Source organism: Antrostomus carolinensis, unplaced genomic scaffold (genome assembly GCF_000700745.2).
Source record: "Antrostomus carolinensis isolate BGI_N321 unplaced genomic scaffold, ASM70074v2 scaffold10552, whole genome shotgun sequence".
NCBI lineage: Eukaryota > Metazoa > Chordata > Aves > Caprimulgiformes > Caprimulgidae > Antrostomus > Antrostomus carolinensis.
Window position 1 is genome coordinate 49741 of NW_010301591.1, and position 17605 is coordinate 67345.

At 37.4% G+C, this 17605-nt stretch overlaps 1 protein-coding gene across 1 annotated transcript in view; it reads right to left on the reverse strand.

The window, feature by feature from the left end:
- The window catches only part of RPAP2 (RNA polymerase II associated protein 2), a gene marked incomplete at its 5' end in the record, with an annotated part of 39935 nt that overhangs the window by 12841 nt on the left and 9489 nt on the right, over positions 1-17605 (reverse strand). Inside the window, 3 exons of the mRNA XM_029083906.1 lie at positions 7960-8028; positions 15036-15116; positions 17525-17603. Of these exons, the coding sequence (XP_028939739.1) occupies positions 7960-8028; positions 15036-15116; positions 17525-17603 (229 nt within the window). The remainder of the gene's footprint in view (positions 1-7959; positions 8029-15035; positions 15117-17524; positions 17604-17605) is intronic.

The following is a 17605-nucleotide window of genomic DNA, read 5'->3' on the forward strand; positions in this document are numbered from 1 at the left end:
TTAGATCTATTCAGTGTCTTCTTAAAATGTTCAGATGGACAGAGAGAGATGGATAGAGAGGGCAGAAGAGACAGAGCAACCTATGCATTTCTGTGGAACATAAGGTATAAGCTGGTATACAGCAAAATGAAAAGAAACATACTGAGATGCCAAGCCTCTAAACAATCAAGTATCTGTCCAGTTTTTGCACCCATAGTGGTTTTGCATTTAACAGTTTGTCATTACACGTATACACTTCGCAGTTTCTGAACTAAGCTCCCGTATACCGGTTAGCTATGTTTGCTACCAGATAATTAAAGCACACTTTTACTTTTGGGAAGGAATGGGAAGAGAAGAACAGGTACAGTTATGGACACAATTGTTCTAGTTTTTTTGTATTATGCCATGCAGAATTTTATTAATATATAGTTATTTTATGTTTATTTATACAACATGCTGGTTAACTGATGGTTGCCATCTTATCCCAAGTATTTAATCATACACTTTGTGTCAAAGAGCCACCTGCATGCTGTTGCTAAAACCGCTACCTTGGATTGTCTGTAAATTCTGAGAGCTTCATCATAGACCATCACCTAGAGATACACTTGATACAACACCTTCTTGTCAGTGACATGTATTTCGTTCCTTCCTTCCTTCCTTTCCCAAAGAGGCTTTATTTTCCGTTTTCATAAATATAAAAGGAACACATTTCAGAAAATGCTGAACATTTTTTGCCTTCACTGTTAAAATCCCATATCAAGATCAGAACTTAATTGCAAGACTGGACGAGACCACTGGGTGTCAAAATGTTTTTATATCTCAAGAAGTAACAAAATAATGAGAAGAAGTACAAGCTTCCTTTGCACTCGATTCCTACAGTATCGGGAAATTAAAACAAGTCTCCAGTTCATCAGCGTACTGCCCACTATCAACTATCACATAAAAATAATTTGCCTCCTCTCTGAATTATTAATTGCAATCTTCTCTTCTCCCCTCCAAATTTTTCATGTCTCCGAGTAATTTTTAGTTTATCCACAGTCACTGTAGAATATTACTGGAACACCAACATTCTCCAACATAACATTAGTGATATGACATAGATCTTTGATGCACAGGTCTTTAAGTAGGCCTGTGGACCACTCTTCTGATGCAAGCAAATTATGAACTTAACCCAATTATTCAATTAACTTTGTTTTCTATGACATATTTCATTCATAAAGTAAGATTTTTGAGATTTTCATGGTTCTTCCTCCTTAAAAACCATTATACACTTCATAGCAAAAGTACTGTCTGCCATATCAGGTCTGTCACTTTCAACAGCAATATGACAAAGGAAACTAGAATCTCCAGAATGAAGTATTGCCTTTCTAGACAGCTTGTCTTACTGTCTAGCATTACAAGGTTTTACATTTTATAATCTGCATCAAGCACCATAAGGAGAGGAACGATTAGATCTTCAAAAGATATTGCTCTTTCATGGATTTTCTACAAAGTTTTCCTGTTATAGTGGTTCCACAAGAATTAGGAATAGAATACTTTTACTTTGGACACAATTTATTCCAGTCCTAAAGAAGAACAGGAGACACCACTTAGCCTAGTAGAGGTACCATTATGACTCTCTGCATACAACCAAATTAATCAGAACCTGCTAAAAATTCTGAGGGTACAAAATACCTGGGGATCACATGCTAGGAAGCCATAGCAACCTTTCCAAAGGTGTGTACCTCTACTTTTTCTTTTTTGTTATTCAGAAACAACAAGCCAAATCAACAATGATCTTCATCTTATGATGAAGTTTCCTGTAAGGCAAAAACACTGCCTATGTGTCATGTCCCCATTAATGTAGGCTGTTCTTTAGAAAGTTTACTAAGACAAAGTTAAAACTCTGAAAATAAAAGATGCAAGTGTGTGTCAAAGTCATGTTTTTCTTTTAACAGATGGGTAATGTTTCATGATAAAAAGATGTTTGCATTGAATGTATTAAGATTAATTATTAATAAGGAAGCAAGTATATTTTCATAGAGCTACAGCTTCAGGATTCAGTTGCAAAGTTAACAGTTCAGTTTTCTCAGTGGATGAAGTTAAAATACATTTAGTTTAAAACTAAGTTGAGGGCAGCCGTTTACAGTGAAGATCACTCATGTCTTACTTGCAGCATTAGTTCAGAACTGCCTATATTACCATGTAAATGTGCAACTTATTCTGCGCTACAACATGACTTCCAATAAGCAAAGCTGCATGCGGCAATTACAGAAGAGGGGAAAAACATGACATTACAAAAGAGATCTTCTAAATATATACCTTTTCAAGAAACATAAATTTCAAAGAGTTCTCTCTAATAGAGCTGGGCAATTTTTCCATCTGCTTGATCAGCACATAGTTGTGGCATAGAGTTCAACAGGACATGAACTTCACTAAGTTAGCTCCTCAAAGAGTCAGCATGATAAAGCAGTCTTCCGAAATCTAGCATGGTATCTTTCAGAGGGTTGAAACAGAAGTTGCAACAAATATCTCTTATTTACTCACACAAAAGGCAAAAATGAAGTGGCAGAGGAAAGTACTTTCCCTGCTACCATATTCTTAATTCACAAGTACATTTGGAATATAAAGTTCCCAAGGGTGACTAAAGCAGAAGATTCAAAATTTTGCTCAACATAAAAGTATTTCTAGATTCTAACAAAAAGATTAGTCAGAAGAATACTGCAATGAAGGACAATTTATAACTGGTGATGCACTATGCACACCAGCTCTGCACAGTTGGATATGACTTCAGTCTGAATGCCCACACATACAGCTGCTGGGAACATGCAGATTTTTATCTCTTGAAGGAATTTCCAAGACACTTGGTAGAAAGCCATGACTCTGCTCTTCCCTTGCACTGGGCAGCAAAACTGGCAGATGCAGAGAAGACAGCTTTTTGAGCCAACCCCCCTAACTCCATGCAACAGAAGTCCAGGAGTCAGCCTCATGCTGAGGCTCCACTCCTTCTGATGAGGTCAAAGACCAGAATTGTAAAGGGGAACTAATTATCCTAGACTCAGAGAGTTCATGCTGTGCATGCGTGAAAGTTGCACAGCACATCCAAATCTCCCATTCAGAAGGCTCTCCATGTTCTAGAAATACTAGAATGGAAAAAACCTGCAGCTGTGTGTGCTGCAATGAAATCCACAGTGTCACTTTCCTGTGTAACAGCACTATAGCAACACACAGCAACAGTGAGGTTTTTTTATATAAGGAGAAACATCTTTGAAACTGCTAAGTTTTCTTCTATTTTCTCCCTTATGAATGACAAAGATATTTAACTAATTTTAAAGTTGCAATTAATAACACTGCAAATCCCTCAAAATACTATATATGTTCCAGTATTACTTAGGAACGTAAGTAGGAGGAAGTAAAGTAATACTGATCTCCTCTAAAATATGCCAAATAAGCAGATACGAGTTCGCTTGGAAAGTGCTGATAAGTAAGAACTGCTTAACAGAAAATGTATTTGAGGTCATACTCACCAAATAACAACCTAAAATTATTAAGAGAGAAAAAGGGAAGAATACACTTTTTAATTTTTTTATGTTAAGACAAACTTGCCTTTTCTCTATTTCATACAATAATATATCTCTACAGATAGAGATCAAGCATAGAGACAATACTGTGACCACACTCAAACATTTTTATAAAAAGAAAGACTTTTTGGACTTTTGGTCCTGCACACTGTTTCAAAATGGGAAACAATTCGATTTCTAGCTTAACGATAAATGATTTTTCTCAGCTGAAACCTGGAACCAATCTTCTATATCTTCTATCATCAGACTTGCTAAATAAAAGATTATCCAGCTGACTTGTATGTGGTTTCTGTAGGAAGAAGAGTCACTCTGCAAGTCTGATTCATATCCATTATGTATTTGTGCGTTAGATTTGTACATTTCAAACATTCAGACAAGAACACAGCAGTGATATCACATACATCTGATTTCCGCTTAGAATAATTTAGAAATGTCAGTGTTGAGCAAGAGATGCGCTCTGGTGTGCAAAGAAGTAAAAACGCATACTCGAACCCAAGATTCTCCAGTTCCTGAACTGTTATCTCCAAGAGAGTAAACCTCTAGAGTACATCTCCACATGACACATTTATCTAAAGTGGCTGCACACATATAATGATGGCTTTTGTTTAGTGATCATGGTCATTTTGAGTTTGTTTAAATACTGCAGCCAAATGCTTATAAACTAATCCCAGAACATTTTGAAATGCTTCAAAGCTTTTAGCGGGGGAATCTCTTGCATAGGCTTTGTAGATGAAGCTGACCACAGTTCACTGGAACCAGCCAGCTCAGATAAGCAAGATGAAAGCAGACATTTCCTGAAAGTATCTTGAAAGCTTTCCATTAGACCGTACCAGGGGTATACACTAAAAACAGCAAGTGCCCATGCCTGTAGAGCAACCAATCTTCCCACAGCCTTCTCCATTCTTTCCTTAACTACTGTATTTGTATCTATTTATCTGCTTCATTTGATATCCTGCAAAGTTCTTTGGGGAAAAAGATGCAACTTCTGTATTCTAGTTTACAGTATATTTTAAAGCAGCTATTAATATAACAAAAAATTCTGCTTAACATGCCAAATATTGCAACAGGAAGGCACAGAAATCTACCACTGCCAAAATTATTAAAAATTACAAATAAATAATAAATTTGATCTAGAGATCATTTTAAAGTCACCCACTCCATGATAGGCATGAATGCAATTGTTTGAACATAATTCTCTGGCTGTCAAAGTGTACTCTAAGAAGGTCAATACAGCACTGCTGAATGTGCTGGTCATAAAGATAGGAGTGCCTCGGGCTAGATTTTCAATAAAGGCTGAGACTGGCTGTTCATATTTTATAGGATAATTTGATTGAATAAATCCAGCTGTTCACTAGGAACAGGAAATGCTCCACTGTTGCAATGTCCAACATTTTATACTTCAAGAAAGACAGTCACACTGTCTAGTTTCAGGCACTTTATTTCAGATCAATTAATTAGAAGCCCAGGTTTCTTTAATAATCAATAGACTCAAGGGCACATAAGTACTTCTAAGAGTTTCTCAAGGACCAGCAGACTATAAGGGGAGCCTAGGTCTAATTTAAGAACCAACATTAGGTGTTACAACTATCCAACATGCTGTATCCTACAAATAGTTAATATGCAAACTCCCATGAAGAGAAGATTGCACTACCATAACATAATACAAAGTATTAAGCAGTGATGACACTTGAATTCAATACAGCAGTAATGATAATAGTTATTCTGCCCAGCAATGCACCACAAAAAGGGCTGGGGCGCTCTGAAAGCGCACTGTGAAGTTAAGTACATGGTTTGAGTCCTCAGCACACGCTAGCCATGTACGAGAAGGAAGTGGTGAGCCACAGTATTGATGCACAAAATGGGGTGCAAGCAAAGTCCAACAGTTGCTACTTTAAACAAAACAACCCTGTCCCCTTCCAAACAAAACAAAAAATATTTCAGGTCTTGCACCTCTTTTGAGGTGCTCACCCTGTCTTCAGTAGTCTCTGTTCTCATACATCCCGCACCCCAGGGTACCTGTAACACATCTTTCATCCTCCTGGAAAGAGGAAGTACTATCTTCTTCCAGGGTTTTACTTATGCTACCTCACTGTTTCGGGTTAGGAGTAAAATGTCCATGCTGTGCCTGGGACCAGGTCAAGACCTGTGAATACATATTGTGAAAATGTTCTGCTCTTTCAGTGACAGAAGCTAATAAAGAGCCATTCTGACTCAAACCCCTCTGCAATCTAAATTATATTACATATGCTGCAACATGCACCATCTCTCAGTGCAGCTAAGGGGAAGCCAGAGAAAACTTAATGGAATGTAATTCTTTTTATGAACAATATTAGTAAACTATGACAGATTCCTTGGCAGACTGCAGGAGGTCAGAAAGGGCCACAATCTGAGTACTTGTCTGTGAGAGGTTGCCTAGGTCCTTGGTAGCCTTTCCCTGCACACTTCTGGCTTCCACTAAATATTCAAGTTTAATTAGAATTCCCAAATAATTAAGTGTTCTGTTTTAATCTTACCAGAAATTATACAACACTCATAATCTTCTTAGAGCAATCTTACCACTCATTCTACCCCATCTACATTTTTCTACTTCCTCTCCTAGGAGGGGCCTGAGAGCAATTGTTTAAAATCTGAAGATCATGAGCTTGCAAGAACCTTCCAGCTGACTTCAGCTTACTGTAGTTTTATCCATGATTTCACTAGAATAATATCAGAAATAAAATCTACTCTAATTTAGGATCAAATATAATTCGTTTAGGGGTGGACCCTTAGAAAGCAAAAGTAAAAAGAGACTTGGTTCTCTGTTTCTACTGACTGCTACCAAGACTGCCTGCTACTTGTATAACATTTTAAAGCAATTGTAAAACAATCATTATGTATGAAAACATTTAGAGCTCATCATTTGCGAAGAGACCAGCAACATACTTTAACTTCTGATCAGAAGAGTTACCATTTCCTTAAATGTACAGAAACTACTTGAAAAATTCATAAGATCTGTTTCACAAATAAACCAATTCAACCATAAGAATATATAGTAAAAATTACAAAAGATTTGTTCTTATAGTTGATAAAAAATTTATGCCAAGGCATTCAAGTAAAGTTACTTTCTGTGTTCTGATTTAATGAATCATTTGAGCGGTATCTGGCTGGGTGACACAGATGTAAGGCTCGCTGAAGCCTACTCTAATGCCTGCTGGTATACTCTTCCTTGGGACAGTAAAGCCAGAACAATGTGTCAGACTGAAGTAATATCAAGGAAAGTAAGTGCAGTACTGGGGATGCTATGAGGTTGGCCCACAACACTTCTTGACCTGTGAATGTCTGTAAGTACTTCTCTGTCCTACAAGCTCCAGTGACCCAGGAAGCCCAAAGAAGTAGCAGCAGCGTGGCAATAAACAGTCTCTGGAATAAGATTTTTGCAATCTTGTAATTCAAGCTAAAAGACATACAAAGACTGCTTTGATAGTTTAACCCTACTGAAAGACAGGGCCTGACACTGTGTGAAAACATCAGTGATTTCTTAAAAGGTGAACTAATGTTAAATGTTTACTACAAATTTGTGAGAGAATTGTCTGTTTCACACACTGCAAAGTTTGTATCTTTAACTTCAAAAATGTCTATGAGTTTGGAAAACACAAATTAAGGAAGTTACTTGATGCATATGACTACAGCTTTTATAGATCATGCCTTGTGTAGGTGTTTACTGAAAGACACTACAATAAAATCAGTCTTCCCATTAGAAAAACCCTTAGAAAGAATTTAATTCTACAATAAGTAAAACAAAGCTAAGGAGGACTGCAGGCACTATAGCACCATAACCTTAAACAGTAAAGCTAATCCTAACAAAAATAAAATACTGAGGCCCAGTACTCCTTTCAGAAATTTGAGAGCTGCTGAAAAAGCTTTTTGCTGTCAAAAGAAGTTTGCTAGAACATTAAAACAAATATATTTAGAAGCACACTGTATCTTTATGAAAATAATTTAACTTTAATAAGGAAAGTGAAATATTTTAGGAAATTAGAAGTAAAATGAGAAATAAAAAGTGCCAAATGCTAAATCCAAGTAATATAATACAGGTCATTTTGTCCTAGTGTCAGAGAGGAGAATGTCTGTTAGCAGAAAATGGAAGAGAATGAAATATACTCCTCCTTCACCCTATTAGCCCTCTTTAAAAATCCCAAAAGCTTAGCTTTTCTTTGTTTAACATAATATTAAGTTTGTCCATTGTTAACATGTTGTTGCAAGTGGGACAATTCTGTTTTGTCAAGAGAATTTAGTCCATTTGCGTGAAAAAATAATTCTGTTGATTGCCCACTTAATTTAAAGAAATCTTTCCCTCCTTTTATCTGAAAATTACATCTTGTCTCGATAGGTTAGTTAAGACAGTTGTGCATGCAAATATTTGACATTAAAGGGTACTTACACAGATAACAAAACAATAGCAATCAGAGTCCATTCAGGCATTTTGTGAATGATATTTCTGTTCGTTAACCTGAAAAATAATTTAAAAAAAAATCAGAACACTTCAGAGTGAAGGTAAACAGATTTTAACTGCTGAATTTTGATTTAAGTCTACCCTTAAAAGACTTAATACATTGAGTTACAATGTAGCAATTTCAGCTGTATCTGAGCAATTCGCCAACTTTCAGGCTTCTGTCTCATCCTGCACTGGAGGAATTAGAGAATTCCCAATATGTTTCTTTTTCTGTATGAAAGTGGGATGGGGAAGACTGAATTAGCTGAAAGAATTAGCTGAAACTAGCTGAATTAGCTGAAAGAAAGCTCGCAAATAGTCCTGGCTGCTGCTAGGGCTCAGCTCTCACTCATACCCACTGGGAAATTCTCAGGAACTGCACATGCGTTTCTGAAAAGATGGGCCTTCCTACACTTAGTTTCGCCCCTGTTGGCTTCAGATCCAGATTCGCTGTAAAAGCTAATGTTGTGGAAACAGACTAGATTTTATAAGATACTGGAGACAATCCTCTGATGAATCTTGTTTTCAAAATGGAAACCTGGAACCCTAACTTATGCAATGGGAGCCAGTGCAGATATAAGAGCAAGAAAACAAGACGTGACACAAGAACCACGTGGGTGCTCAACGAAAGTGCTGCTGCATTTTATACCTGCTGACCCATCTGGCTGAACTTCATAATAAGACAGAGCTGCTTTAAGTCAAATATTAATTCGACTTAGAACAATTAACGTGTGAATTGCTGTGGCTGATTGTAGGCATGGCCCATGGTGTTCAAGGCAAGCAATTTCACGGAAAAGCCAGGGCTCAGACTGAAGCAGTGGCTACGCGGGCACCAGAACGGCCAGCAGAACTAATTTTATTAAGACCGATGGCGCCATCCAGCAGAAGAACTGAGGGCGAGTGCCTCCCTGTGTGTGCTCCCCTCTGTCCTGCCCGCTCTCAGCTTCCCTTCTGTGCAGCCCTGTATAAATTCAAATCCAGAATAAAGCCACCCTGTCATTCATACCCACTTCTACAGGCACTGGTGAAGATGGGAGGTTGCTTAAAACGAAATTCCTGTCAAGAAATTAAAATCCAGGGTTTTTCCCCTGGTAAGTTTTTTTTTTTTTTAATTTTTAATGTCTTTGGACAAGTCTATAGTTACCCCAAAAAAGTGTTAAAAAGTGGAAAAATAAAGGTATTTGTACTTGCCACTGTTAAAAGCCAAATTCTGTTAACTAATTCCCCAAAATTATATTCAAAATGGTCATTATAAATGCAGTTATGAAGAAGATGCTTTATAGGATCATTCTGCATCTCCCTATTTCAGAAAGATACTAAAACTATTTTTTATTTAACGATAGTAACGATTAAAGCAACATAATCCTATTTTCTCCTCAATTCTCCAAGTCTTCCAACCAAAATAAGATTCTGAAGCAATGATTACTCAAATAGTGTCTCAACAGCCCGAGGTTTGTTAAATAATGAAAGAAAAAGCAACGTTTTGTACTACACGTACAGAAATTGTCACACTAAACTAGAATCAAAAGCTCCAGCAAATACAGATTATTTTTTTTATTAAGACATTCATGTTTCCCAACTGCTATTTGAAATAGCTAACAGCTGGCAACAAAGCTTGTACCTGGTAAACTGTTAATGTTTTTCTGGCTATAGAACTAGAGACAAAACAAAGGCTGAATGTCTTGACTCAACACTGACAACAGCGACAAATACTACCAAGTTGCCTGATGGAATCATTTTGACAAGCACTTCATATGTAACATTCCAGTTAATCTGCTATGATGAGACACGATGGAAGAGACAGCTCCAAGCCACCTGGGAAAACTCTGTCAAATAGAGAAAGCAGCTTTATTTCAATGCTCTACAAGGAGTTATTATTGATTAGAGCACAGGAAGGTGTCATTCTTGTACACAAACTGAGAGGTGCAGTTATTTGTGTCAATTAACTCTTATTCAATGTTAGTATTGATTGGCAAGGTCTGAACACTAGTCATTGCTATCAATATGCTATTTATGAAGGAGGTAGTCAGAAGGCACAGAGAACCAGCAGGGTATGGCAATATGGATCTGCTGATATACTGCTGTCACTGGACTGGATGAACAGTCAAGTCAGGCTTCCACAATGGGTAACCTTTCAGGATAACACTAAAGCACTTGTGCAGCTGAAAAGAACATTTCAGGCAGATCAGACTAAAGCTAGCAACCTACAGGTGTGAAGCCTTAAAAAATAAGGAGCAGTGGAAGGGCAGTCACTTTCAAAAACAAGCTGTGTGTCAACACCAAGGCCTCTGAAGAGCAAAGCTTTCAGAAAACAGGGAACTGCAAGTCCTCTGTAAAAATGGTTCATTAATTTTTCGTCTTGCCTCTAGCCAAAACTGTTACTTCAGAACAATCCAAGAAAGAGAGGTCACTAGATTTCTGTCATAAACATATAATGTGGAAATTTTAAAACTCTACAAAACTTTGTGTACATGATATTGGGTTTTGCAGTGAAATATATTCTGTTAAAGAGTTTCGCTAAATTCTCCCTCACCCACCCAAAGAAAGAAAACAATATGAAAATTTCAAAACAGAATGTCTCTACTTTCTTGGCCTCTGTAGGGCAGGATAGGTAAGCCAAGAAGGTTGGATGATCCCAAATAGCTGTGTGGGGTGCTTAATTACTAGTTTGTGGGTGTTGTGCTTCACCCCAGCAAGATGCACTGCAGCTGGATTTGACTGCTTCCACCATCCAGTAGGCAGCAGGACCCATGCAGTAGTTTTAATACTCTACGAAGGAGCTCAGACTGAGCAGACGGATCCAAGTGGCAGAAGCTGACAGGATAAAGGACTAAAGAGTTAAATGCATAAAAATCCCATCCCAAATGACCTCCCAATAACTGACTAGCGCCCAGCCTGCAAAGAAAGTGAACTCCAGTATGGAAAGAAGTTGCAGGAATACAAGGGAGTCCAAGGTTAAAGTAACCAGTAAATAAAAAAGTAAACCTAAAAATGACAGAAAAAGAGCACACACAGCTGGTTCTACTTCTTTTCCTTCAGTTGTCTCCCCATTCAATTACTGTCAGATGCATATTTTGCTGGTAGAACCCCATTAGCAAATGATGACCCTATTTGTAAACAATGCCTGCTGTAGCAGCAGATTTAAACACATCCCTGTGTGCCTTGTGCAAGAACCTGAACAGGGACCACAACGAACTTGAAGTTATAGGAAAAATTCAGCAATGCAGGAGCTCACCATCCTTTGCTCAGCAGGATTACATTTCCTGTGATTTATAGAAAACAATTTGATAACAGAAACACTGTCCAATGGGGAATGGCAGATGGACACCAGGATTGTTATGCTAAATAGTCACAGAAAAAGGAAAAAATGTGCCCTAAGTAGAGAAGATTTTCTTTCTTTCTTGTGGTTTACAATTTATCTTTGTTGCAAAGTGAAGTCAACTGCATCTTTGCAAACGAAGCAGCCTTTTTGTTCTCACATGCAGACTCCCAGGTATAGGCATATGTAATTTCAGATCAAGAATCTGACCTGTTATTTTGCCCATTTCTCTACTCTGTAAGGCAGCAAGCTGACTTCATAGGATTAGGACATAAAATAGTGACTTTAGGGGACCTCAGCTATCTATAATTTTTCCAAAACTTGCACTAAGATGAACAAAGCTTAACTAACCCATGTCAGCAAAGGCAAATACTAAAGCATAGTTTGTTTTTCTTTAGGCTTAAACTAGCCCAATCTAACCATAAAAGACAGCTCTCCTATCCACTGAAAAAGAGCAACATATTTATGTACCGTAGCATAATTTAGTTTGATGACAACCAGCAAAAATGAGCTACTCTCATAACTTCAGGCTCTCTTGTTCAAGAAAAGACTATATACTTGAGAAAAGGTCATTAATGTTCTGGTACTTTCACATTTCCATACAGAACCTTGTATACACCAAAGTATTGATGATTGACTTGAAACCCAGAACCTAAAATTCTATTACCACTTAACAATGGTAATAGGTAAAAGCCTATTAGTAAGCATATACACTAGATAACATACACTCACAAAACATATTTGAAAGCTAAAGTATTTTCTTGGAAACAAGATAAGACAAAGCTGTAATAAAAAAAATCTTGAACACATGGTTAGGAAACAACTGTATCATACTCATTGACAGAGTTCAATGTCAATGATAAGCTCCACAAAAGGAACACAGGAGGTTCCACTTAAACTTGAGAAAAAACTTCTTTACAGTGAGGGTAACAGAGCACTGGAACAGGCTGCCCAGGGAGGTTGTGGAGTCTCCTTCTCTGGAGACATTCAAGACCCGCCTGGACGCCTTCCTGTGTAATCTCGTTTAGGTTCCTGCTTTGGCAGGGGGATTGGACTAGATGATCTTTTGAGGTCCCTTCCAATCCCTAATATTCTGTGATTCTGTGATTCTGTAATTAGAATACAGCAACCATAAGATACAGATTAAATTCTATTTTCAGTATGAAATACTATGCTTAAAAAAAACCAAACCACCACACATTCACAAACATAATCATTTAGCCTCGATTTATATATAAATAGCTAATTTTCTCTTCATCTTTCAACAAAGTAGCCTTACACACTCTGGAGAATTATCTGACATCTCAGTTTTCGTAACAAAAGCTTACAGGCACTGAGGGACTTTGTTTGGGAAGAGCTCTAACCATTCTAAAACATCTCTTGAGATCCCTCTAGTGTGTTTCCCAGCAGTGGTGATTGAATAAAATGCTGCCCAAAGGAGGCTGAACTGCAAGTGTTCCTTTAAAAACCAATGGAGCTGAAAATTGTTGTTGCTTAGTTCACCAAATGCTCTTTTACCCTTCGTCAGCTAAGCCCTATGACAGCCATGTGTTTTATCTCTTACCATCTTTGCTAAGTTCCTCAGCCTGAAATATTTCCAGTACAAAAAGCAGTAAAGAGCACTAGCATTTGTCAGTGCTCCTTCCATAGTCATTAAGCATTTTAACCACATTTACAAATAAAGTAACGTTTAAATTATGATAGCCTGCAAACGTAAATAACATTTTAAATTTATCCCAGGTCCCACTGCCAAAGCATTCAACCTAAAATCAGAGACCACTCATATTAAGTAAATTTAAACCCATGTACAGAACTGGAGATTCAAAACTTTGCCTTCATCTTAATATCCATGAGCTAGCTTTTGTGCATCAACAGACCCTTCCGTATCAGAAATGCAAGAATGAGAAAGTGCCCAAAGGTTTTTATTGCCTCCCTATTTGCTGTATTTTTGTATTCTTTTACTATCAGTGATAATAAAACCCCATTCATTTTGACAGAGATACATGTAAGGCACTTACAAGTTCTCATGTAGTGCCCACAATTGTCCTCAATCATCCCCTGCCCAAAACGCTGAATTTCTAAGCAATTTCTCTGGAATCTTCACAGTAAGTGAGTCCAAAGAACACACTACCATTACCTTCAACTTATTTCCTAACAAAAAAAGACTTAAAAATAAACTCACAAAGTGTTATCTGACAGATCAGAAATAGATCAAGTAGATTTGTAAAATACGATAAATTATTGCTGCATGAGACAGGTATTGGGACCAAAGTCCAAATTAATTAGATTTGGTTCCATTCTAAATCCACAAATCCACAGGTGGTGTGTGTGTGTATTTTTATATATATATATATGTATGTGTTTGGTTTCAAGGCTCCTTTGCCATAAACCATTTTTAAAACCTCATATTCAGGCCACATTGTCTTTGAATAGCAAAAATTATGTAAAGTTCTGCTTTTGAGAACCTCTAGGACTTCTTACATAATCAATCATACAAAAGTAGACTGAAAGAGACCAAATGTAGTTTTTCCAGTTCTATCAAACCATAAGCTAAAGTGACTATTAAGCATTTAGACTGCAGAGCAACAACATTGTTTTAAGACACACAGATCTTATTCAAATAGTAGGTATATATACAGTATAAACATGCTGCTCCAATACAACAAAAAATTACTTCTCTGGTTTCAGTGTTGCTGTTAAAACAAAAGGTTAAACTCAACTTAAAAGACTGCAATTACAGAATCAAGTTCAAACACTAACAATTCTTTCAAATAAAAGAGATCAGAGTCACCAGAAAGGAAAAGAGTATCTTCCATAGTAAGAAATCCTGCATATGCAGATCTGTGCTTTAGTGGTGTCCTTCCAGATGTCATATAAATCATAAGGAATCAGGTGGAGCTGAGTTTCCATTCACTAAAGCCCAGATTCCTTGTGGCAAATGCTACATGAATGAGTTCTGGAAATTTTTCATGTACACCTCATGCAGGTTGGGGATGTTGGGGGGGAAGTTCAAAGAGTGAAAACATACACAGAGTCAGTAACTGTTGTTGCTCCTTTTCCTGACAATGCTTCAAGATGCAGGACATGATTTATGTTCAAGTTATAAGAGTTCTGTTCCAAAGAAAACCCAAAAATGTTCAGAGAAGTTACCACCATTCTGTTTTTCCCTCCTTCTTTATTCCAATGTTTCCAAATATTGTCTTTAGTGCCTCTGACTGAAGCAGAAGCTTTATCTGTGGTGATAAGAGTCCACTAGATCTACCTCCTCTTGAAATCAGAAACAAGACAGGTCAAATTGGACCTTCTTCCTGGCTCTGGAAGTTAGTGGTAACAATTATTAATCACATTAAAACCATTTAGCCTGGCTGTAGGGAGCCAGAGCAAAAGAAAGCGACAGATCTCAGAAACTCATGCTTAATAGGAGGTGACGAGGTAGCAGAACCTTTAAAAGACTCACCATCATCCTCCAGAGATCACTGGCCTAGTTTTTAAAAATCTACAAATACTCCTGGTGACCTAGCCACTGTCAGGAGCACGGAAAGGGTTGACTTGTTAGTCCACAGGGAATATGACACTACCTACAAGAATACAGCTAGAAAAGGGTAAATCTCCAATGAGGCCCTCCCTGTGCCCAAATCACAAATCATTCAACGGCATGTTTAATTAATAAATCAAGAAGAATCTCTCAATAAAGACCAATACTCACCGGAAAGTTTTGACAAGATTTTTTAGCTCTGTGTAAACATCACCTAGAGTAATCTGAAGAGGGCCCAAAACTGCAGGTAACCTAGAAGGCAAAAGACCCTGGTCAATATAAATTTTCCTCTTTCTCATTTCTTCTCACATAGGATGTCCACCAAAGCTCATGACAGTTAATAAAAAGAGATTGACTTTTTGCAGCAGATCAGGCCTGTAGTTTACATTTCAGATTCCTGAGTGGTGTTTGGGCAACACTTTCACTTTACAACAGCTTGTTTTTAAAAATAAGAAGCTCTAGTTGAGTGTGAATGTGAAGAAGAAATTAAATATAATTTTACATGCATATTCTATTAACTTCACATTTCAGTTGTGACAAGATGTTCTTACCAAAAACATCAAAGTGCTTACGTAATGAGGATTAGAACTCCAGCCCTCAGAAATGTTTCAAATATTTGTATTTACCTGGTTGAAAAATAACAGTACAAAGGAAACTACATGTCTAAATGAGGTGTGCCCAGAGAATATAGCTACTAACCTAAGAGTCACGTAGATGCAACAGAAATAACATTCCATTGTAAGCCTGATAGTTGGAATCAAGATGATAGTAAGGAAATCAGAAAACTTCAAAAGAAAGAAAAAGACAAATTGACGCCGTACTTGACTGTGTGTAAAACCTGACACAATACACAACAAACCATACATACTGTTTTAGTTGTCAGTATCCCAAAATGCTGGAAATAAAACACATTGCTTTTCACATTTAGGATCAAACTTTTGCCTCTATTTACTTGTTTAATAGTTAATATCCTCTTGCATTTGAATATCCAGTTATTTATGTTTATATGCATATATGCGCAAGGTGCATCAATATTGCTGGAAGAATCAAGATTTCTATTCTCCTTTACATCACTGCATGTTTTACAAAAAACAAGCTCAGGACTCTCATGATGCTGGCCGTATTCATATTCCCACTAACTTCACCTGAACACACCAAGAAGTCATTGCTTTATCACAGTGAAAATTGTCTCTCTTACTCGAGTAAGACAGGACTACTGCACGATCTCATAAAATTTAAAAAGACAAGCTAAAGAAGGGGATAGTCAAGAATAAAATCTTTGAAGAAACTAAGAAAAAACCCAATCTCTCTGTCTTATCCTTTATTCATGGAGTACCAGACTTCAAAGTTCAACAGAAATTTTGCTAGCAGCCGAAAATGCCTAACAAACTTGTGGAAAAATTTCAAAGAGCTGAGAGACTGCTTTAGTGTACAGTAGTAGTCCTTGGAACCCACGAGACATTGACGCTTACAGAAGGATCAGAGACAGCCACCTTTTTTGCAGCATAGTTTAATTCCATGTTTGTGGCCTGTCCACGCTTGTTGCAGGTAGAGAAAAACAAAATGGAGTTGTTTTGGGTTTTTGAGGGGAGTTTCGATTGGGGTTTTTTTTTAGCTAAAAAAAAAAAGGTTCTGTAAAATCTAGTTTGGCTAGTTAACACAAACTACAACCACAGAAAAGCAAAATAATCCTAACAAAACCAACACAATCGTGGCCTTCAAACAGCCATTTATCTGTACTGCCTTGACAACGGGAGTATTTTCAAGGTCCTCTCAACTTTGTCAATTTAATAATTTTAACAGCTACAGCAGAGATGCTTTAATCTCTTTTCTGGGACTCCAAAGTCCTTTTATGTATGTGAAAAGGTCTGGTGTTTGGAAAGTTTCAACTCTGAGGGCCTTTAATGGTTGCAGCTAGAAGCATACTGATACCAGCCATCCAAACACGGACTAGGAATTCTTTTAGAAAGACCTCTGCTTAAACTATTAAGAGGTTTGAAGACACCACTTCCTTCTGTGTAGATCTGTTTACCAGTAACCGTATGCTTAACATACAGGACAGATATTTGCACTCATCCCAATCAACTTCAAGTTTTTCAGTTGGTACATACAGCCATTTAAATATTTCATATTTTACATCCATCAGAATCTGCTTTTAAACAACCTAGAAGAATCTAAACAGTTATTTCCAGATAACTGAGGGAAAGGAGGATGATAAATAAAGGGCTCGCTGTGGATTTTAAGCTCCATGTGCTATAGCAACATTTAGATCAAAAAACCCACAGATATTTTCAGGGTAATGACACAACTGCATTGACTCCTGCCAACTCCTAAAGAGTTGGAACATGCTATCATGCCAGCCCGGAATGCTGTCAACTACAAGCTCCAATGCTTATGGGAAGGGACAGGTTTCTTCTAGAGAACACCTTAGTAGTGAGGTTCTGACATCCACCTCAGCAGGCTGTGCAAACTGACATCTACAACTGTACCACAGATGACTGTCTCAGAAATAATTAAGATCTTTAGGGCAATAATAGGTTTAAGTTATCAATAAGGCCACCTAGAAAAAGCAAGAACATGCTTGCACAGTGTGTTTCTTAAAATAATGATGAATGAGCACCAACTTCAGCTTGATATTTACCAAAGTAAAGGATACTCACGCTTTTCTCAGTTTTTCAAGGACAATTCGCTTTCTAATCTGCATTTGTGCATTTGAATCAACAAGTGGGAAGGTGAGATCT